Below are 24,244 nucleotides of genomic sequence, written 5' to 3' on the forward strand. Positions count from 1 at the left end.
AAATGTGAATTGTGAGTTTATCAAATAATTATAAGACTTAATACATACCTAGGTGGGATGGCAAGCAAATATTTAAATGCGTCTAAATTTATGTCTTTAATATTCCTCATTTCAGCCTCCCATTGTTGTGGATGTGTGGTTGTTGCTGCCCTCCACATGAGACGTTTAAGGTTTTTTCTAGGAATTTTTTTTTCTGAAGTTCGAATATAAATGCATAACACAAAATCTTTGTTCTACACCAGACAGAAGATCTTGGATAACTGGCAAAAGACCCTGACATATTCAAGATATTTTAATTAACATTTGTGTAATGAAGATATTCAGTTATATGTACAAGATATTGAACATGGACTGACCTTTTGTTAGTCTGAAATAAATGTGCATCATGCACATACAGCTGCCCCACCAAGGTCCTCAATAAGGTGCTCCAAGAATCAAGTCCAGGAGTCTTTGTTTTCTACCTCAACAACAGCATATGCTATGGGCAACATTTGTTCATTTCCATCTCTTCCCACTGCTATTAGTAACTCCCCTCCATACTTGCCTTTCAAAAAGCATCCATCTAACCCAATAATAGGTCTACAACAAATGAAGCTATCCTTGCATGCCTTCAAGCATGCATAAAATCTTTGGAATATGACCTCACCATTACTATTATCAACTTTAATTTGTATTGTTGTACCTGGATTTGTTTTCAACAGCTCATGACCATAATCATGAAGTCTTCTAAATTGATCTTTGAATGACCCTTCAACCTTATCGTTTGCCATGGCTCTTGTCCTAAAAGCCATATTTCTTGAAATTCCTACATTCCATTTCCTAGTGACTTTGTCCCTAATGTCCATGACCTTCATTGTAGGGTTTTCTCTCACAGTTTTCTCCATCCTTTGACTTAACCACTTTGAAGTCATCAACTTTACATTGAAATCTCTACTACAGCTATGAACATCAAACACTTTTCTTAGAGTCCATGCATTGAGATCACTCCTAAAGGAACAATAGGCATACCATTTACAATTTCCTCTTCCACCCAAGCACTTCACAAAAATCCTTTTCTTGTCATTCTTAATAAATTTTAAACTTCTCCCATTACTTAGTGCATAAGTTCTTATGGCATCTCTGAATTCATTTTTCTCAGCAAAATAGGTTCCTACTTCCCATTTATAACCCTCCAAAGTTTTAGGCATACTAAAAGTGGGAAACCTTATCTTAGTGGACCCATCATTGTCCTCACTATCTGATCCACTAATCAACTCCTCTGATAGCCACTCATTGTCAGAGAACCAACGGACATCATGAGTACAATCATTATCTGTTGATCGTGAAGACTCAAGTACTGCAATGGAAGCTTCTTGTCTCACATTTCCTTTAGAAGTCCCAATGTCACAATGCACGCTGACATCAATTAGACTTTCTTCACTCAACCTACATCTTCGTCCTCAGTCTCTGCCTCATGTACATCATCACCCTCACTGTCCTCTACATCATCATCCTCTCCTAAATCCTCTAGCTCAAAATCATGTACATCATGCACCTCAGCTTCCTGTACATGATGGACCTCACCATCCTCAACCTCACGGACCTCAACATCCTCACCATCACCCTCATGGGCATCACCCTCTCCCTCAACCATTTTTGTTCCAACTTCAGTATGATCCTCACCATCACCCTCATGGGCATCACCCTCACCCTCAACCATTTTTGTTCCAACTTTAGTATGATCCTCACCATCACCCTCATGGGCATCCCCCTCACCCTCCACCATATCTGTTCCAACTTCAGTATGGACCTGACCATCACCCTCATGGGCATCCCCCTCACCCTCCACCATTTATGTTCCAAGTTGACCATCACCAACAACCTCAACCTCCTCCACTTGTGTTGCTACATCACCTTCATCATCAAGATGACCACCAATCCAATCAATCATTTCTATTATTTCCATTTCCATCATATTATGAACCACATACAGATGAACTTCATCATTTAACCTAGCAATGTTCAACATATGCATGGCACCCCTATCATCAGTTAATAATTCTAACCTATCTAGGTCCAGAGACTGACCTCCTAAACCGTACCATAATTCTTTGATGTCCATATGACCTAATTCTTTGACAGAGGCTACTATGGCAAAATAGCTCCACAGGTCTGGATCACAAGACCATTCTGCTCTCTCTCCTTCAAATTTTAACTGCCCATTATCATCACTGAAAAAATCTCCACAATGGTGGACCACCACCTTAATACGTTCCTCATCCATATGAGCAAGTTGCTTTTATAACCTGTACATTATGGGGGTTAACAAGTCTTTGGAATATTACAGTCCTACCACTACGGGAACACTCACTAACTAAACACTCACACCGACACAGACAGGGGGACATGGAACAAAGTAACATCCCCACTCACAGACAGGGGACCACGACAGCTGATAAACAATTCAACAAACAAAATTCGGGACCACAATGTCTAAACTACAATGTAAAAATTGAACATGCAAAATGGGGACCACAAATCATTATAAAAATTGTTACCGACAAAAACAAAAACCCAATTGTCGAAGACGCACATGTTCGTAAAAGCAAAAAGAAATTTATGCGTTCAAACAGAAAACCAAAGACGAAACGAAATACCTTACCTTAGTTCGTGTCAACTATCGGCTGGATTCTCTTCGTCTTGTCCAAAATTGCAGTTGGTCATCGTCTTCCGCTTCGTCTCGCAACAAGGAAATGAAATCCCCAATTCCAATTTCAAATCCCTAATTCTGATATCTTAAACTGAATAAGGGTAATAAATAATGCCACATCAGCACTATTTATTTAATCAAAACACTTCACGTAAGTCATCAACACACATCACCACATTCTCTGTGCACCACGTGGTCTTAATTTAACGTCGTCTCACACCACTTAACGGTTAGGGTACAATGTGTTCATTTTTACAAAAATTATGACCCAATTCAAATAGTTGAAAACATGAGGACCGAACTGAGATTTCCATACAAAATTGAGGACCAAGGGAGGGTTTAAACCTTTTATATAATATAGGGAGTGGTTGTTCAGAATAACATTTGAATGTAATTTAGCTTGGCATAAATAGCCATTAGTTTTTCCATTTAATTCAGCATGTGAAAAACCCAAAAGAATCATGACCATATCAAAGGCAAATATATGATATTTTATGGGTGATTAACAGATTATATTACACAAATATATTGTATTAATGAATAATTAATATAATTAATGGGCTGGACAACTATGAGGCCAATAAATACAATATTAATGTTCAGGTAAAATCATCTTTATTCCAAATTACTATCAGGATACATAAGGGGCAGTTTTTTCTTACTTGAGTGTCGGAGTATTTTCTACAAGACCACTCTGACCGGGAGGAAAACTTAAATACTGGACGAACGGATTGGCATAGTGAAACTCATATCTACTGGCAAAAGAGGTTAGGATTGAAGACGGACAACCTCAGACCCATTAAACCGAAACAAAAAGGAAATTATCAAAGTTATGAAAACATATTTAATAAAACAAAATGTAAATAAAAATGTAAAACTATGGAAACAAATATCTAGTTTGAAAGAGCGCATACCAGTGTTGTAGGCAATGGACTTTATTAAGTCATAACTAGTAAAACATTTTTAAGTAGGATCACAGGATAATTTGTTGTAGTGTGATTCGAAATCCTAAATACATTTTCTATATAATAGAGGAAATGGTTTTTCAGGATCACATTTGAACAGGATCACAAATATACACTTAACTTTGCATGAATTTTTCCATTTAATTAAACCCAAAAGAATCACGACCTTAATTAAAACTCCAATAGTTTTTATCTGTTTATCCTATATCTTTTTTAGGTATTTTTTAAGGATTCAAAATTTGAATAAAAGATAAAGTCTTTTGTATCATTTTAAGAAAGCTAACCATTAATTTATAGAAAAAAAATTATTATAGTTTTCACGGTTAAAAATAGTTACTCAATAAAATCTATTTAATAGGAAAAATATTAATAACTTATTTATTGTTTTAACATATAATTATTATGTTTCATATTTAAATTACAATATTTAAATATTGAGATCTAAATCAAATTTATAAGGAATATTTTTTTATACTTTTTCATTTTTAAAAATATTTAGTCAATTAAATATATTTTAATTAAAAATATATCATTAATCTATATATTATTTTAGTATATAATTAACATATTCAATTAATATCATTTTTTACTATGTGTCATATATTTAAATATAGTATTTAAATTGTTAATATAAATTTTTTTAATACGTATATATATATATATATATATATATATATATATATATTTACATTGTTCAATAAAAATTTGGTTAATGTAATATTACAAAAGTGTAAATAGTTACTTTATAATTAATGTTTTTTGTTCTATTTTATTTTGGGATTCTATAATGTGTCTATGTTGTTATCTGACTTCTTTCATTTTTAACGTTTTTAACGTTTTCAATCTGGGATTCTGGGTTTGAAAATAGAATTAAAAAAAAATCCTACTACCTCGGTTTAGGTTCTAACCGAGGCCGTAGAGACCGAAAAAATAACCCGGTTTAAAACCGAGGTAAAAAGGTTATCACTTTTTGCCTCGCCTGAATATGCCTCGGTTCAAAAACCGGTGTCTATCAGTGAAATTAACCGGTGCCGTATCGTTTACCTGTGTGTGTCTATGTTGTTGTAATATAATTTTTATTTTTTATGCAGAGTGTTATCTTTATTTTTTTTGTTAAATCCGCAATGTTGTAATATCATAGTGGTACATAGTGGATAATCATATTATAATGATATTATTTTATAAGTTTCTATTGCCATTTTTTAATGATATAAAAAGGTAATATCTAAATTATAAAAATTTATTAAATTATTATTTATGAAACACCAATATGAAAACATTTTAAATAATATTAAAGGTAATATATATTTAAAGTATAACGATAGACTAAGTGAATTCCAAAACATAATGAAATAAGACAATTAGTTGTATTCAAAAGTAGTTATGTTATAGAAAACTATTATACGCTTTCTCATTTAAAAATAGTTAGTCCATTAAATCTATTTAATAATAAAAATATTAATATACGTTAAGATATAATTACTTTGAAGGTAAATTTTGACTATTTTAATATTTAAAATACAATATTAAAATATTGAAATCTAAACACGAATTTAAAAGAATTTATTTTTATACTTTTTCGTTTTTAAAAATAGGTAGTCAATAAAATATGTTTTCATTAAAAAGATATCATTAATTTACATCTTATTTTAATATATAATTAATATATTCAACTAATGTAATTTTTGAGTATGTGTCGTATATTTAAATATAGTATTTAAATTGTTTATATAAAATTTGATTTAATATATATATATATATATATATATATATATATATATATATATATATATATATATATATATATTTGCCTTGTTTAATAAAAAATTAATTAATGTAATATTATAAAAGTGTAAATAATTTATTTACAAGTAATAGTTTTTTGTTCTATTTTATTTTTGGATTATTTAATGTGTCCATGTAGTTGTAATATAACTCTTAGTTTTTATGCAGATTATCTTCATTTCTTTTGTTAAATGCAAAATGTTATAATATCAATTATACGTGACTATTATGTATTCTGACATCCCAATTATATAGAAGGGATATATAATAAAGACGTCATCATGCATAATATATGAAAGCAGTTAAGAGTACTTAAGATTATAGTCATCCTCAAATTAACTTCAGAACTTAAAACTTCAACTCCAAAGAGATCTAAACTATAAGGTGAAAAGGAAACAATGTTTCAAAATACAGAGAATAATTAATAACATCCTAGGAGACTAGGGAACAACATTGTCCTCAACCTCCAAAGTCATCTCCAATGAAACCTCCTCGCCATCTGCTCCCATCCAAGTGGATAATAATCGCAAGAAGAAACATACATACGCAATGCAAACAAGCAAGGGTGAGCTAGATATAAAAAACATGTTATTCAATCACACACGACATGCAAAATTTACTCAAACATGATAATATGACATCACAAAACTTGTTGCTTATAAACCGACTGGTCCGGACTAGAATGATTCCAAAACCCTTTATCTATTTATTTGTATTGTTATATCCATAATAAAAATATTAAAAATAAAATATTTTATATGAAATTTTAGAATATTATTAAGATTTCTTTAACATTGTAATCCAAATATATATCCTATATTCAATAATTCTTAAATCACTTTATTAAAACTCTTTACGAAGTCTAATGTTAATGTTGATTAGTTATAATCAAATCATTATATATAAAACGTACAGTATTTTATATTATCAATTTATTATCATTAACATTAATTATAACAAATCAATTGTTTATTATAATTAATGTACGTTATTATAAAATTGACAGTTAACAAATAATACATTATTAAAAAACAAAATATGCATCTTCTAATTAGACATAATATTATCTGATAAAGGTCCATAGTTTGACTCATAGATAATTTAAAATAATAAATTAAATTTTAAGTTTTTACAAATTTGAATATTTTTATTTAAGTTCTAAATTTTAAACAATACAAATTTATTTTAAATATTTTAAAAATTTAAGAAAATTACCTTCCAATGAAAATTCAATTAAAATATTAAAATTAAAAAAAAACAACACTCAATTAAATCAATAAAATATATTTAATTAATACGTCCTAAAAATAATATATTTATACTGTGCAACATCTACCTACACAAGTTCGATCAGGAGATAGGAAGATCCGACAAAAGTACGAAATTTCTATAATAAGATCAGTTCTATTAAGGACAGGTCGTATTGATGATTTTAATTCACATTATATCTTAATGCCCTACTCACAAACCTTAATTATCACTTTCTTTAGAATATTTTTTAATTTTCTTCCTTAATGGAAATTGATGATAATGTTGTTAAAAAATTATTTTATTTTATTAATATTATTAATACTCAAGTTGCAATAGTAAAGAGGAAGACATAAGATAGAAGAAAGTAGATCAACAATAAGTATGAAAATAACTCAATATTGTTTATTGGTCATGATTATTTTTTAAAATTTTGTAGGAATACAGTTTCTTCTATCAATTTTTCACTCTAAAGTTCTTCTTACAAATTATAACTTTTTTCTACACTCTTGCATGCATGTATTCATCATGTTATGTGCAAGACCATGAGCTCCTGATAAGAAAGTAAAGTAATTGGTTAAAATTAAAAGCAATAGGAAAGGTAATTATCAAAGTTATGAAAAAATATTTAATAAAATGAAATCTAAATAGAAATATAAAACTATGGAAACAAGTGATTATTTTGAGAGAGCGCATACCAGTGTTGTAGGCAATGGACTTCATTAAGTCACAAGTAGTAAAACATTTGTAAACAGGATCAGAAGATAATTTATTGCAGTGTGATTCGCAATCCTTAATACAATTTTTATATAGTATAGGGAGTGGTTGTTCAGAATAACATTTGAATGCACATTTTTCTTGGCAAAACAAATCATCAGTTTTTCCATTTAATTCAGCATGTGAAAAACCCAAAAGAATCATGACCATAATTAAAACTCCAATAGCTTTTATCTCAACTTTTCCCATATCTTTTTTCTTAGTATTTTTTAAGGATTCTAAATTTAATAGAAGATAAAGTCTTTTGTATTGTTTTAAGAAAGCTAACCATGAATTTATAGAGAAACACTATTATACTTTTTCACATTTAAAAATAGTTAGTCAATAAAATCTATTTAATAGGAAAAATATTAATAACTTATTTATTATTCTAATATATAATTACTATGTTTAATATTTAAATTAGTATATTTGAATATTGAAAGCTAAACCCAAATTTATAAGGAATTTTTTTTATACTTTTTCATTTTTAAAAATATTTAGTCAAAAAATATATTTTAATTAATATATATCATTAATTTATATATTATTTTAATATATAATTATCATATTCAACTAATGTAGTTTTTGACTATGTATCATATATTTAAATATAGTATTTAAATTGTTAATATAAAGATTTATTTAATATATATATATATATATATATATATATATATATATATATATTTACATTGTTCAATAAAAAATTAGTTAATGTAATATTACAAAAGTGTAAAATATATCATTAATTTATATATTATTTTAGTATATAATTAACATATTCAACTAATATATTTTTGACTATGTGTCATATATTTAAATATAGTATTTAAATTATTAATATATTTTTTTAATACGTATATATATATATATATATATATATATATATATATATATATATATTGATAGCCTAAGTGAATTTTGATAGACTAATGAATTCCAAAAATAATGAAATAAGACAATTAGTTGTATTCAATAGTAGTTATGTTATAAAAAACTATTATACGCTTTCACATTTAAAAAGAGTTAGTCAATTAAATCTATTTAATAATAAAATTATTAATAACTTATTTATTACGTTAAGATATAATTACTTTGAAGTTAAATTTTGACTATTTTAATATTTAAAATACAATATTTAAATTTTGAAATCTAAACACGAATTTAGAAATAATTTATTTTTATACTTTTTCGTTTTTAAAAATAGTTAGTCAATAAAATATGTTTTCATTTAAAACATATCATTAATTTACATCTTATTTTAATATATAATTAATATATTCAATTAATGTAATTTTTGACTATGTGTTGTATATTTAAATATAGTATTTAAATTGTTTATATAAAATTTGATTTAATATATATATATATATATATATATATTTGCATTGTTTAATAAAAAGTAATTAATGTAATATTATAAAAGTGTAAATAATTTCTTTATAATTAATAGTTTTTTGTTCTATTATATTTTTGGATTATTTAATGTGTGTTGTAATATTACTCTTAGTTTTTATGCAGATTATCTTTATTTGTTTTGTTAAATGCGCAATGTTATAATATCAATTATACGTGACTATATATAATTGGTGCATAGATAATCAATTCATATTATAATGATATTATTCATATTTAAATAATATTCAATATCATAAAATATATTTAATTAATACGTCTTAAAAATAATATATTTATTTTTATTCATATTTATATATATATATATATATATATATATATATATATATATATAACATGGTCTCTAAGAAAAGATTTTTCTATTAATTTATCCGAATCATAGAGTCTAATATAATAGTTGCATATTACATGAATTTATTATGTATAATAATGGTGAATGTATTATGTATAATAATAATGTATATGTTATACAGAGGTTGAGGGAACGACTTCTGAACCAATACAAGTTAAGCAGGATGCAGCAGAAAAATGAAGAATAGTTTAAGAAGAAAAAAAAAATTATGAGTGTTTTATGTGATGTTTGAAAGCATAATGTATTTTTCAGTATACACTCTTTATACGCGTGACACATGATAGTAAAATAAATGTACAATAATTATATTATCTATTAAATTTCAGTGTGAGAATTTCGGGTGTTATACTATTTCTAATTCATTAACTCCTAGTGATTTTGTAACAAATTAAAATTAATTTTAGTTATATTTAAAAAAAATATTCCAAAACCTTTTATCTATTTCTTTTTATTGTTATATCCATAATAAAAATATTAAAAATAAAATATTTTATAAGAAATTTTAGAATATTATTAAGTTTTCTTTAACATTGTAATCCAAATATATATCCTATATTCAATATAATTTATACGGTGTGAAATACTAGTTCTTAAATCACTTAATTAAAACTCTTTACGAAGTCTCTAACGTTGAATAGTTATAGTCAAATCATTATATATAAAACGTATAGTATCTTATATTATCAATTAATTATCGTTAACATTAATTATAACAAACCAATTGTTTATTATAATTAATGTACGTTATTATAAAATTGAAAATTAACAAATAATACATTATTAAAAAATAAAATATGCATCTTCCACTAAAAAAATTATAATTTTTTCAGGGATTATTTTTAGCGTTCCAGCGGTTTTAATCCTTGGAAAATTTGTTTTCCACGATTACAAAAGTCTCGGGGAAAAGCAATGTCGTTAAGCATTACTGGCGGTTTTGTATGAAACCGCCACAATTTCCCGGGGTTATGGGAAAACTGCCACTATTTCTAGGGGTTTTTGCAAACCGTTGGGAATAGCCGGAGTTTCTTTTAACCGTCTCTATTTCTAGGGGTTTCCTACAAAACTGTCGGAAATGTAGTGATAGCTCAAATTTTTATTGGTCGTGACATCTGTTACTCCATGCTTCTAGTTCAAATTAGTTTTTCATGTTTAGCTAATTAAAGACGTAAAGGTTAAATTAAAGTTTTAGTTCCTTAACATTTTTTTTTTTGCTTTTTAAATCTGTCTTCACACTTAAAAAATTGTTGAAATAGTTCCCTTTGTCATTTTCTATCATAACACTTTCATCTGGATAACTTGCTAGAAATTTCTTTTGTCTATATGTTACTTCTTTATTGAAATGGCCCATTTCACCAAATTATGTGCACCTTTTTCAATTTGGTAGGTGCTTCTTTAAATGTTCTGTTGATCAATGTAAAATGTCTTATATGGACTATATTAGCAGAAGAAATTAATTTCAAAACATCTGAGAATGGGAAAACTGATTTAAAAGATGTGGTGATTAAATTAAAGACGAGTAAAAACTATACAACATTAAGGACAAGATTCTAATATAATCAAGTAGGTGAGGAGGTGATATTGCTTTTAAAATAGGATATCTAAATTCAAATTTTCTCAAATTTCTTATTTGTAATCAGTGTCATGATGAGTATAAAGAGTATGTCAGCTACTAATCAAGTTATTGACACTATCATGCTCAAACTTGTTACTAATTTTGCTACTGGTGATTGCATAGTGCATGTGAATAAAATCACTTAAAGATACTAGCATATCAATACATACACAATTAAAAGGATGGCAGGTGATATTTGCATCCTCAAAAATTCATATATTGCATATCAATCCAGACATAACTAATTGTTCATGCATGTCTAATTTTCTTGATCTTCATTACACTCATCGTTTGACACGCTTCCTTGATCAGATACCTACAATATAACATAATAGTTAGTTGGTTATATATTTTTAAAAAATCATAAAAATAGATTTAGCAATTATTACCGATGGTTGAAATGCGGCAAACTTTGAAGGCAATTGTGATTTCATGTCATTGACTTGTGATGTCAATGAAGATACCTGTAACACATGAAATTATTTAGAAAGTAAGAAAAATGATACCTAACAAGTTAATCATAAAAGGAACAAATCAAGTAATTGATAAAATATTCATTAACCTGAGTTTGTAATTCATCATTAGAAGGGGCAACTAAAGATGATCCACTATGAGAACGAACTTTGACTCTAAAGACTTTAGATGGGCAAGGACCCAAACCTAGACCGCGAGCGCGTCCCCAATGCTCTTGGATTCCTAAAGCATGAGCCAATGAATCTGAATTGGATATTTTTTTTGATTGAGACGATGTTGTGGATTCATATGCTTCAATTTGTTCCTACATTCAACATTTAATAAAATAGTGAAATTCTACAAGTATCTGATTCATGTCTTTTACTTATGTTATAAATATGATGATTTTGTGGTTTGCAGTAAGGAAAAGACAGTAAGTGCAATGAAGGATAATTGCAGTATGAGAAAGGTGTGAAATGTTTGGAAGTGATGATTGGTTGTAGTGTTATGGAAGAAAGAGAAAATGCGTGAAGATTATGTTTTCTTTGTTTGCCGTAACTTTTGGTTATTCTATGTTTGATATGGATAACACTAACAAGTTAAAAAAGAGAAGAAAGTTGGGTACCACTAGGTGTTATGCGCTGTCAGACAAAGCCTCTCACCTAATAAAAATGAAGTCTCCGTTTTCTTTTCTTCTGTTATGGCGGGGTAGGGGATTCACTTATGTAAAACAATTATCTATTACTTTTTATGAAGGCTTTGGAGTTTAATGTAGAGGGTTACAATGTATAAATGGTTTCCTATTTTGTCTGGCTGTGTCGTTTTCTAGTGTCTAATGAAGGGGATGACACTAATTTCAACAAATTGTACCCATTCAACAGGTTTTATTTCATCTTTGTCAACACATTACTTCACAACAATTCACCAGAATGCATTCAATCCTTATAGTAAGACCTAAAGCACCAAATAAATTACAATACATGGTTCACATGTTTGTCTTACGTTCAAATTCTGAAAATTAGTCAAAACTAGTTTCAGCCACTGAAAAAAAATACTTCATGACATATTTAAATTGTAACTATACCATAATTAGGCTTAGATAACTTACACAAATTTTCCTTGCCTCATCACTGACATAAGCTCTGTTGGTCTTCTTATGGCTAGCTATCCATACTTCTCCTCTGCTAACTTTGTTTCCACACTCTTTTTCCTATGAAAATGAACAAACACATATAAGTGTGTGATAAATATAATGAGAAATAGAAAACTAAAGAACAATATTACTTCACCATTTCTTCCCTCTTTCTTGCAATGCTCTTCGAACCCCCCGTGTGAGCAAGAGTTTGTTGTGTCCTATTGTGTTTATTTTTTAGGGCAATCTCCTAACATTATCATAAAAAAAAGTTAATAAATTATATCAGAATTTTAAGAAAAGAAATTTAGGTTTTACCTTTGTTCTTTAATCAAGTCGATAATCAACAAAAGAAGCCCAATGATCTTTATCTATTCCTTCTGGAGCCATGGCAATCAATTCATCTCTAGTACGTGTGCCATCATCTCTTTGTTGCCACAATTCTTGCCGAGAATCTCTCCATTTATGATTAAGTAATTTCAAGATGTAATTGATTTGAATATCGTAATTAACTGCAAACTTTGTCTTCAAAACATATTTTAATCAAAATCAACAACAATTATCAAATAACTTAATTATGAATTGAAAATTTACATTACTTACTTGAATGGTATTATGAATTATGTCTTCTTTGTAATCTTTAGGAATCTTCTTCCAAGTAGAATAACAAATAGGGAATGCCTTGAAGTTTCTAGCAATACTCCCTAAGAACCGATTCAATAATGTGCCACCATCTCCAATTGGTTGATATTGCTCATTCCAACGTACAATAATCCTTTCATTTTGAGGCAAATTCCAAACATCATTTGTTTTTAAGTGTTTGGTAGTCATCTTGCATTGGTCATCTGTGAAGAAATCAAATTTGTGTCAAATACCCTTGTGTGAAAGAACTTCAACAATATTTATTGATATAAGTAACAGTGGCTTACCAATAACATCAACCAACCATGATCTCTTGTATGTTGATGACCTTTCTTGTTGCACTTCCAACAAAATATCTTGATTTTCATCTTGTTCATGTTCATCTTGTACATGTGAATTTTCTTGTTGCTACACAAGGTTAAATGTCAGATTAAATGAATGCAGTTGATAGGAATAGAGATCAGATGCAAGCAGCAGAGAAACAAATTATATTGACAAATTCTTTTTTCTAATTAGTTTTAGTTTCAAGGTGTACTTGTGGTTCCTAGAAATGTCACAACATGACTATCAAAATTCATCAAAGTATATGCTAAGATAACATATATTATCATTTCAAAGAACATATTTAACATATTTGAAAGAACACTTACATCAACTTCAACGAGTGACTGGATAACTTCATTTGGGGGTTGACCAAACGAAAATACTTGATTTGCTGATTGAACACCAATTGCATTTGGGGGCTGAATGGTTCCAAGAGTGCATAGGCTTTGGCTTGTCGGAGGTAACTTTAGTTTGTATGTTCTACAAATAAATGAATGTCAAAAAATTTCAACAACATAAATAAATTTTAATTAAACAATCAGTAAAGGGAACTTACTTCTTTGAGGGGTAGATAGAGATGGAGATGATTGGACTTTAGGTATTGCACTTTGAGGTGCTGGTGGATGATTTACTATATGACCCCATGTATTATGTGCTTGTGTATGATGTTGTGTCTCATTGTTCTTAACTATCATTCTCTTCATCTTCAGGTGCTCTACAAACAATTACATAAATAAAACTTAAACCAGCTATAAATATAATAAACAAGAAAATAAACAGAATAACAATATATATAATAACTAATAATTAAAATTAAAACCTTGTTAATGGTATATTTCTTTCATCATCTGGAAATAATATTTCTAAATTTTGTTGTTGAAATGGTTCACATTCATGAAAATTGTCAACATCATCTTCACCCATGTTGTACAAGTCTCTAGGCTTTATATGTATTGGGATGCACCAATTTTTATCAAACTCATCATCTACATAATATACCATTTGTGCTTCTGACGCCTGAATGTATGGTTCATCATCATCATTATCACCGCTATGGATCAAGCGTCCAAAACTTACACTTGTAAATCCCAACTCATCAGTCATAATCCCCTTACATGTTCTTGTATTAGCCCACATACATTTGAACAAGGCAATTGAGAAACAACCATGATAATTTATTTCAATTATGTCCACTAATCGACCATAATAAGGCACACCTCCAAATTGCATTTGATTATCACTACTACTTGCATAACTCCTTGTCCCAAATGTACCAAACACTCCACTATTTTGTGTTTTAAGCCATATGTCACGCTCCACGATCCTAAACTTGAATCCATTAACATTATAGGCACTATATCGCTTTGCACAATCAATCGGACCCATGGCTAAGAATTTCAAATCAGTTGAGTGGAGGCTAGTTGAGTCATTCCTTATCTAAAAGGAAAAAAATAACATGTCCATATCAATTATGAATTATAACATAGAATGAAACCAATGTTCATTGGTATAAATATACGTACACGACGTGAAAACCAATTTGCAAATTCCCTATGAACTCTCTAGTCTATCAAAGATGATTGTCGACTCCGACTTCTCAATTGTCTCTGTATAGTGTCTCTAAATTCCCTACACGAAGTGTCCAAATTAGACATAGTTACTTTCTAATAAAAGACTAATTAGTAGAATTGACGAAGTGAAAATACTTACTGAAGAAATGGGTCAACTATGGAACTATTTGCTAGGCTACGACGATGTTCCTGTAACTTTTCCTTTGTAGATAGAGTGAAATAAGTGAAACCTCCAACTGGTTTTCCGATTGGTGGGAATAAAGTGCTTACAGTACAAGAGCTAATGCTTGGTTCATCATTAACACGACACAATCTATTAAACACAATCTGAATTCCATCTAAGTATCTAGAACAAATTGTTAAGCACTCTTCAACCATGTAACCTTCTGCTATTGAGCCTTCAGCTTGTGCCTTATTACGCACATAAGACTTCAATTTTCCCAAGTACCTCTCAATAGGATACATCCATCGATATTGAACAGGTCCTCCAAGCTTGACATCTTCTACTAAATGCACAATCAAATGAACCATCACTGTGAAAAAAGAAGGAGGGAATAACATCTCCATGTGACACAATGTGAGGACAACTCTATCTTGTAATTGGACAAGTTCATCTATCTTCAAAACTTTATTACATAATTATTTAAAAAAAGAGCATAGATCAATCAAAATAGACGAGACTTCTTTAGGGAGTGTCTTTCTTATTGCCAAAGGGAGAAGTTGTTCCATCAACACATGTGAGTCATGACTTTTTAGTCCTCCAATCTTACGTTGTTTGACATCAACACATCTACTGATATTACTTGATTAACCATCAGGTATAGTTATATTCTTCAAAGTTTTCAGAAACATATCCTTATTTACATTTGACAATGTATATATAGCAGGAAGATATCTAGAATGCTCGTCAGACCACAAATCTAGTCTTATACCCCAAAGTTGCAAGTCCTTTCTTGCCTTTAGATTGTCTTTGCATTTATTATTTGTACTATCATTCAACAATGTAAACAATATATTGTCGCAAATATTTTTTTCAATATGCGTAACATCCAGATTATGGTGCAATAAGTTATCTACCCAATAAGGAAGGTCAAAAAATATACTTTTCTTTCGCTATTGTAGAGTTTCTACCTTAGAGATGCGTTGTCTTTTTGAGCTTTCTTCAATTATAGGTTCTTTCCCAAATTCAACGTGAACATTACCAAGTTGTTGTAAGATATCATGTCCTGAGATTGTCACTGATTGGCAAGCTTCTTAGGAGTAGTATCAAAATTACATATTGGACATGCCAATCTTGTATGTGTGTTCCACCCAGATAAGGTTCCAAGTCTTGGAAAGTCACTAATAGTCCACAATATGGTTGCATGCATATCAAATACTTCATTCCCATATGAATCAAGAGTTTTGATGCCAGTGTTCCACAACTCCTCAACTCTTCTATTAATGGTTATAAGTAAACATCAATATCATTGCTCGGTGCTCGCTTTCTAGGAAGGATCATGGATAGAATAAATGAACTTTGTTTCATACACATCCAAGGAGGAAGGTTGTATGGTATGAGAACAACTGGCCAAATACTGTGATTTGTGCTCAAGTTGCCATATGGATTGAACCCATCAATAGATAAACTGAGTATCACATTTCGAGGCTCTAAGGCAAATTGAGGGTGCATCAAGTCAAATTTCTTCCATGCTTCAGAATCTCTTGGATGTCTTAACATGCCTTCATCCGTACTTTCTGATGCATGCCATCTGATATGCTCATCTATTTTAGATGACAAAAACATCCTCAGTAATCGAGGCTTCAAAGGAAAATACCTTAAAACCTTTGTAGGAATCTTCTTTCGCTTATTAACAACAACATCATCACCAATTGTATTTCTCTTTTTTGGCTTCCATCTTGATGTCTTGCATTTCTTACAAGAATCTCTATCTTTGTCTTCTCCAACATGCAACATACAATCATTTGGGCAAGCATCAATTTTGGTGTAATGAAGACCAAGCTTTTTTGGCTTCATAGAATGAATTTGGAATTTTAGCATGTTCAAATGCATCTGCTAGCAACTCCAGTATCATGGACATAGCTTTGTCACTTATTCTGCATAGACATTTGATGTGATATAACTTCACCAAGAAAGAAAGTTTTGAATATTTATCACATCCTTCATATAAGCTTTGTTGTCCATCTTGCTATAATTCCAAAAAATCTATCCCATCATGACTTTTAGTATGGCTTGACTCTACACCCATCTGGTCATCATCTGCCATGTCGTTGTTAGAGCAATGATTTGCAAATACATCATTAATCATTTCACACATATTATCATTAATTTCAACTCTTCCACCATCTTCTTCGGCCATTACTTGAGGAGCATCAACCATTACTTAAGGCGCTTCGTCATTTACTCTTCTCTCCCCGTGCAGAAGCCACACTGTATACCCTTTTGGAAAAGGTTTAATAATTAAGTGATCATACTTCTTCACGATTTTGAAATTTCTTAAAGTTGCATTTCTGACATGGACATATTATTTTTCCCCTAACACCATTATTAGTGAATGTGAAGTCCAAGAAGGTATTCAATCCTCTCATATATTGACTTGTATTTCGAGGCATGTCTATCCATGATTTATCCATTAAAATCTTTGTTCATGCCAAGAGGATTGAAAGGTTAGAACAAGTGACCGCATTCAACGAAATACACTACATAATGTTAAAACTAAGTAGTTCCCCTACTTAGTTATGAAATTGTTACCTAGAATAATTTAATACTAAGTAGTACACCTACTTAATGTTAAAAGTAAATGGTGAATAAAACACTAAGTACCAGCTATGATAGCATTGCTCAAGAATAATATTTACTAGACTTTGAATCACTACTTCTAAGAAACAATTTAATGCTATTAACAAAATATTTTAAATGTCATAAAAATAAATTAATATATATATATTGTTTTTTTGTTTTATGTAAATATGTAAATTAAGAAATAATCAACATTGATGAAAACTCATACCTCGGAAGTTATTCACTTGGACAAATGATGGATGTGATAGCACAACAACTTTCACAAGGCCATAACACACCTTATGTTTACGTTCAGCAAGGCTAAGTCAATTAAGAAATACAGAGTACCCAAAATATCTTGTTAAGAAGATTAATCTCATCATCTATTCTAAACTAAACAACTACTGAAAAAAATCAATCACAGTTCGTAATGAGCACGACAACGCGAGGAGAAGATTCAACCTGCATTGATATATGTCTTTTTCAACTCCAACAACAATCACTTGAACTTGTCCATGTCAGTTTTTAGAAATATTTAATGACTTTTCTGATCTAGGTGTTACTTTTTACTTCATCTTATAAGTTAAAATCTTAAATTCTATCATGCTAAAATTGCCTAAATCTGTTAGTTTGAGTTTGACATTCGAACTTCAATACAGTAAAATTCAAAGACATCTATCAATCACTATTTTCTTAAGTTGTAATGAATACATTTAGGATCATCAGATAACAGAGATTAAAAATAGATGATGAATGAAAATTGTATTTCCAAAATTTATTAACTATCGTAATTTACTTTGTCTTCTTTATGTGATACCTAAGTTTTTATTATCTTTTTCACCAGGTAGCTATTAGTGTGCTGATAATAATCAAATTCTACCAATTAGAATTTTGATTTCAGTAAGTTTTTCCTACTTTATCTTTTCTTTTATCTTTTAATATTCTCTTGCATGCATGTAGTTTTTTGGGGTATTTTTGTATATAATCTAACATGGAAATATGGATTCTTATCTAAGTCTGGAATGATATGTTTGGTTTTTTGGTTCAAGTTTCTTAAGAATAAGTTAAATACTTTCTCAACACATCTACTTGGTTGGGGTTTTGGTGTATTTAGAAAATAAATGATAACAGAGAGAAAGAAACTTTGATAGGATTTAATAGAATACGTAACTATTAACAAATTGATATGATAATGATTTATTTTGATTGATGTTGAATTATATAGACCCAAACACATTGTTGGACATATTTAGGTTCAATGTAACCTTTAGACTTATAGTTGAGTGTGTGCTGTTATACAGTATTGTTTTGTATATTCTCTTCACACATTTTTATGGTTTGGTATATTCTCTTCACACATTTTTTATCAACACTCTTTCATGTCAAAGTTACATTGCTTTTCCCAATCCTACACATTTTTTATTCAAAAGACACAATTTCTTTTTCCATTTTTTATTTATGTTATCTCGAATAGCTTGGAAATGTGGTCATTTTAAATGATGGTTCTCCTCTTTAGCCTTCTTCCAAATTCAAAATTAGAAGCATCAGTGCTTTTTATCTGATTAGTCAATATCACCTTATCATGTTTAACATTCATTTTGATACAATAGTTTTATATTGAGGAGAAAACTAGAAACGCTGTAAATAGTTAAAAAATCAAACAAGACAAATTACAGAGACATTCACGCACACTCCTTGAAAATCTCTAATTGTTTATCCACAGGCAAAATCTCACAAGTTCTAATTGATTATAGAGTCTAGTGATGAAACACAATCCATTACTTATCCACGGGCAAAATCTCACAAGTTCTATAGATAAGTATCAAACTACATTTAGGAATAAAATTGCATGCATATCCAAGAATACCTTGTTGACACTAGGAACCAATTCTTGCAAAACCTTGATTCTTTCAGCTATTCTCTCTCTACGCAACTATCACTGAATGGCAACATGAAAAATAAAAATTAGCAAATCATGAAAATAACTTAAGTTATTTTGTCATTATTCTAAATAATAATCTCTACAATAAGTAAAAGGTTTGTATTATCCAAAATATCCAATGGCCCACCCTTTCAGCAATACTGTGTGGATTTGTAGCCTATCCTTTTCTAGGCACTCTAGATCGCACTGCTGGTGGATGTCGGGCAGTCGGAATAGTAGTTGGCATAATCGAATAGAAGAGTTAACAACAACAGCAAAAGAAAAGAGTTAGACACAATCGAATCAATAACGCGTTCAATAGAGTAACGTACAAGAGACAAACGCGTAGATTGAAAATGAACAAAGAGAAAATGAAGTGACCTTGCCAGCTTTCTGAGTTGCGTGAACCACAGATGCAAGGAATTCCGAGAGCATCTCGACGAACAATAAGGCACCTCCACGCTGCCTCGACGCCTCGACACTTCGCTCAACTCTAGGAGGGGAAGACCAGAACGAAGATGGTGCGAGGAAGGGTTTTTAGGGAAATAATTATGATGCAGGGAAATGAAGACGCAGGAAGGGGAGGGAGAGAGTTAGGGTTTATGAGAAATTAGAGAATCAGGGAAAATGAGTAAAGATAGAAGAAATGAAAGGCGTGAAGAGGGATGGATATTATTTATGGAAATACACTAAAAAAAAAAAAATTTAGGGCCATCGTCTGTTATAGAAGCAAAAAAAATAAAAAAAAAAAGGTAACTACGATTTTAGTCCTAAACCGTCGAAAATTATTCAGGATTTCTAAAACTCCCGAAAACTAACCCTCCTAAAATGTATTATTTTTGTAGTGTTCTGATTATACATAATATTATCTGATAAAGTTCCATAGTTTGACTCATGGATAATTTAAAATAATAAATTAAATTTTAGGTTTTTACAAATTTAAATATTTTTATTTAAGTTCTAAATTTTAAACAATACAAATTTATTTTAAATATTTTAAAAATTTAAGAAAATTACCTTCCGATGCAAATTCAATTAAAATATTAAAATAAAAAAAACAACACACAGTTAAATCAATAAAATATATTTAATTAATACGTCCTAAAAATAATATATTTATATTTCATTCATTTATATATATATATATATATATATATATATATATATATATATATATATATATATATAACATCCTCTCTAAAGGAAAGATTTTCCTATTAAAAAATCATATACTTTGATTACAACTATAAAATTATAAAAAGTAGATAATAAACTTTCTCATTAGCATAAGTAATAATTTTTTTAAAAAACGTTAATCTATTACTAATATAAATAATTAAAATAATAATAATATAACGTGGACATTATTATTCAATTGTACTTAAAGGTTTATTTTGTATTATGTCCAAATTAGCTAAGGTATGTTATGTGTCAAACTAGTTTTCTTAATTAACTGTTATTCTTCTTCAACTCCCATCCTCCAGTCTTCGTTTCTTCTTGGGCCTTCCTGGCATTGTTCTCTTCTTTGGTTGTAATATATTTGAATAGGGTGTAACATCCCAGACATTTTGACCATTGATAGGGTTAATTATTGTGTTGTAAGTCTCTTCATAGGTAGACTTCCTAAACCAGTGTCCAATGTATTCTTCTGCATTTATATTAAAAAATTTCATTGCAGTTATGGCATGAGTACAAGGAATTCCAGTAATTGCCCATTTTCTACATGTGCAGTCCATGTTGTCAACATTCACAACAAATTGCTGACCAAATTGTGAAACATGTTTCACTTCAAATAATTTTTCTCTTGACCACCTGTATTTAATACACAATTCGTAACACAATTAGGTGGATCAATATAAATGGAAACAAAGTTAACATGAATGGAAACACACATCATAAAAGTTACCTTGGTAACCAATATCTAGTTAACCAGGACTCCTTCTGAAATCTGTTAAAAACCTTGGGGAAGATTGAACCTTGATATGATGTCATCTTTGTCCTAGTGGCAGCCCATCTCTTCATTATGTAAACTCTAATGTGTTCTAACATGCTAATAATAGGCTTACACCTACTATCAACTAGCACACTATTAAAGCCCTCAAACATGTTGTTCACAAGAGTGTCACATTGTGATCTAGAGGTGAATCTAGATCTTGACCAAAACCAGGGATAAGTGAATATAACTAGTCAAGTATGTAAATGTGAACTGTGAGTTTATCAAATAATTATAAGACTTAATACATACCTAGGTGGGATGGCAAGCAAATATTTAAATGCGTCTAAATTTATGTCTTTAATATTCCTCATTTCAGCCTCCCATTGTTGTGGATGTGTGGCTGTTGCTACCCTCCACATGAGACGTTTAAGGTTTTTTCCAAGAATTTTTTTTTTTGAAGTTCGAATATAAATGCATAACACAAAATCTTTGTTCTACACCAGACAGAAGATCTTGGATAGCTGGCAAAAGACCCTGACATATTCAAGATATTTTAATTAACATTTGTGTAATGAAGATATTCAGTTATATGTACAAGATATTGAACATTGACTGACCTTTTGTTCGTCTGAAATAAATGTGCATCATGCACATACAGCTGCCCCACCAAGGTCCTCAATAAGGTGCTCCAAGAACCAAGTCCAGGAGTCTTTGTTTTCTACCTCAACAACAACATATGCTATGGGCAACATTTGTTCATTTCCATATCTTCCCACTGCTGTTAGTAACTCCCCTCCATACTTGCCTTTCAAAAAGCATCCATCTAACCCAATAATAGGTCTACAACAAATGACCCTTCAACCTTATCTTTTGCCATGGCTCTTGCCCTAAAAGGCATATTTCTTGAAATTCCTACATTCCATTTCCTAGTGACTTTGTCCCGAATGTCTATGACCTTCATTGTAGGGTTTTCTCTCACAGTTTTCTCCATCCTTTGACTCAACCACTTTGAAGTCATCAACTTTACATTGAAATCTCTACTACAGCTATGAGCATCAAACACTTTTCTTAGTTGTCATGCATTGACATCACTCCTGAAGGAACAATAGGCATACCATTTACAATTTCCTCTTCCACCCAAGCACTTCACAAAAATCCTTTTCTTGTCATTCTTAATAAATTTTAAACTTCTTCCATTACTTAGTGCATAAGTCCTTATGGCATCTATGAATTCATTTTTCTCAGCAAAATAGGTTCCTACTTCCCATTTATAACCCTCCAAAGTTTTAGGCATACTAAAAGTGGAAAACCTTATCTTAGTGGACCCATCATTGTCCTCACTATCTGATCCACTAATCAACTCCTCTGATAGCCACTCATTGTTAGACAACCCACGGACATCATGAATACAATCATTATCTGTTGACTATGAAGACTCAAGTACTGCACTGGAAGCTTCTTGTCTCACATTTCCTTTAGAAGTCCCAATGTCACAATGCACGCTGACATCAATTAGACTTTATTCACCCAATCTACATCTTCGTCCTCAGTCTCTGCCTCATGTACATCATCACCCTCACTGTCCTCTACATCATCATCCTCTCCTAAATCGTCTAGCTCAAAATCATGTACATCCTGTACCTGAGCTTCCTGTACATGATGGACCTCAACATCATCAACCTAATGGACCTCAACATCCTCACCATCACCCTCATGGGCATCACCCTCTTCCTCAACCATTTTTGTTCCAACTTCAGTATGATCCTCACCATCATCCTCATGGGCATCACCCTCACCCTCAACCATTTTTGTTCCAACTTCAGTATGATCCTCACTATCACCCTCATGGGCATCCCCCTCACCCTCCACCATATCTGTTCCAACTTCAGTATGGACCTCAACATCACCCTCATGGGCATCCCCCTCACCCTCCACCATTTTTGTTCCAAGTTGACCATCACCAACAACCTCAACCTCCTCCACTTGTGTTGCAATATCACCTTCATCATCAAGATGACCACCAACCCAATCAATCATTTCTATTATTTCCATTTCCATCATATTATGAACCACATACAGATTAACTTCATCATTTAACCTAGCAATGTTCAACATATGCATGGCACCCCTATCATCAGTTAATAATTCTAACCTATCTTGGTCCACAGACTGACCTCCTAAACCGTACCATAATTCTTTGATGTTCATATGACCTAATTCTTTGACAGAGGCTACTATGCCAAAATAGCTCCACAAGTCTGGATCACTAGACCATTGATGCACAAATTTATGATCACCAAAATATGATGTCACAAACTTGTTTAACAATCGGCAAGTATGACCGAATCGTTTCAAGTAATAAACTCGGTAAGACCAAGTATCGTTCTCCCAAAGGACTCACGGCCTAGTTTAGTTATGTGATTTGTTGATTAACTAAGACTTAAGAACAAAATAATTGGATTTTACTATGCAAAAGACGAAAATAAACATGTATGCATGAGGTTGATCAATGGCTAAAACAAAAGACAAGCACTTTCAATGAAATATATTGATGAATATGTTGTTGGGGGTCAATTTCATCTTATCCACTCTCATATATTTTAGGAATTCAACATTCAAGTCATCATTGTTAATGCCACTCTCTAAATTACCTTTCA

The 24,244-nt window shown here is 30.4% G+C and overlaps 2 protein-coding genes, 1 long non-coding RNA gene and 2 pseudogenes across 7 annotated transcripts; all 5 read right to left on the reverse strand.

The window, feature by feature from the left end:
• Positions 1-10,792: 10,792 nt before the first annotated feature.
• Positions 10,793-15,681, reverse strand: LOC148191590 (uncharacterized). 5 transcript variants are annotated; one of them, XR_015782597.1, is made up of 11 exons: positions 14,198-15,681; positions 13,934-14,092; positions 13,704-13,857; positions 13,341-13,461; positions 13,015-13,256; positions 12,730-12,936; positions 12,569-12,661; positions 12,388-12,489; positions 11,389-11,522; positions 11,216-11,290; positions 10,793-11,142 (listed from the first exon to the last, which is right to left on the reverse strand). XR_015782597.1 is itself a non-coding variant. In XM_088100361.1 (9 exons), exons 5-9 carry the CDS (start codon positions 12,569-12,571, stop codon positions 11,086-11,088), a joined length of 453 nt encoding a protein of 150 aa, XP_087956487.1. In that variant the 5' UTR covers positions 12,572-12,661; positions 12,730-12,936; positions 13,015-13,256; positions 13,341-13,461; positions 13,704-13,854; the 3' UTR covers positions 10,793-11,085. The 5 variants fall into 5 exon arrangements, 1 of the variants encoding a protein (XP_087956487.1); XR_015782596.1 differs by having other exon boundaries at positions 11,389-11,604; XR_015782598.1 differs by lacking the exon at positions 11,389-11,522.
• LOC148191591 (uncharacterized) lies at positions 15,084-15,677 on the reverse strand (annotated as a pseudogene).
• Positions 15,682-16,061: 380 nt separating the features above from the next.
• On the reverse strand, positions 16,062-17,582 carry LOC148191592 (uncharacterized; annotated as a pseudogene).
• A 376-nt stretch (positions 17,583-17,958) lies between these two features.
• LOC148191593 (uncharacterized) lies at positions 17,959-20,422 on the reverse strand. Its single transcript, XR_015782600.1, has 4 exons — positions 20,033-20,422; positions 19,800-19,858; positions 19,598-19,669; positions 17,959-18,051 (listed from the first exon to the last, which is right to left on the reverse strand). It is a non-coding gene; the product is annotated as an uncharacterized LOC148191593 (long non-coding RNA).
• Positions 20,423-21,117: 695 nt separating this feature from the next.
• On the reverse strand, positions 21,118-21,757 carry LOC148191594 (uncharacterized). The gene is made up of 2 exons (XM_088100601.1): positions 21,558-21,757; positions 21,118-21,463 (listed from the first exon to the last, which is right to left on the reverse strand). The coding sequence occupies exons 1-2, from the start codon at positions 21,755-21,757 to the stop codon at positions 21,118-21,120; spliced, it is 546 nt and encodes a 181-aa protein (XP_087956727.1).
• Positions 21,758-24,244: the final 2,487 nt, after the last annotated feature.

Source organism: Vigna umbellata, chromosome 10 (genome assembly GCF_029865625.1).
Source record: "Vigna umbellata cultivar VRB3 chromosome 10, Vumbellata_1.0, whole genome shotgun sequence".
NCBI classification, from domain to species: Eukaryota; Viridiplantae; Streptophyta; class Magnoliopsida; order Fabales; family Fabaceae; genus Vigna; species Vigna umbellata.

What these genes read in the sequence shown, in the direction of transcription:
- LOC148191590 (XM_088100361.1), bottom strand. An exon ending in ATGATGAATTACAAACTCAG is followed by an intron (nt 11,291 to 11,388) that starts GTTAATGAATAT and finishes CATGTGTTACAG; the next exon opens with GTATCTTCATTGACATCACA. An exon ending in TTGCCGCATTTCAACCATCG is followed by an intron (nt 11,143 to 11,215) that starts GTAATAATTGCT and finishes GTTATATTGTAG; the next exon opens with GTATCTGATCAAGGAAGCGT.
- LOC148191594 (XM_088100601.1), bottom strand. Translation starts at nt 21,757, where the DNA reads ATGTTTGAGGGCTTTAATAGTGTGCTAGTTGATAGTAGGTGTAAGCCT. An exon ending in ACTAGATATTGGTTACCAAG is followed by an intron (nt 21,464 to 21,557) that starts GTAACTTTTATG and finishes TATTAAATACAG; the next exon opens with GTGGTCAAGAGAAAAATTAT.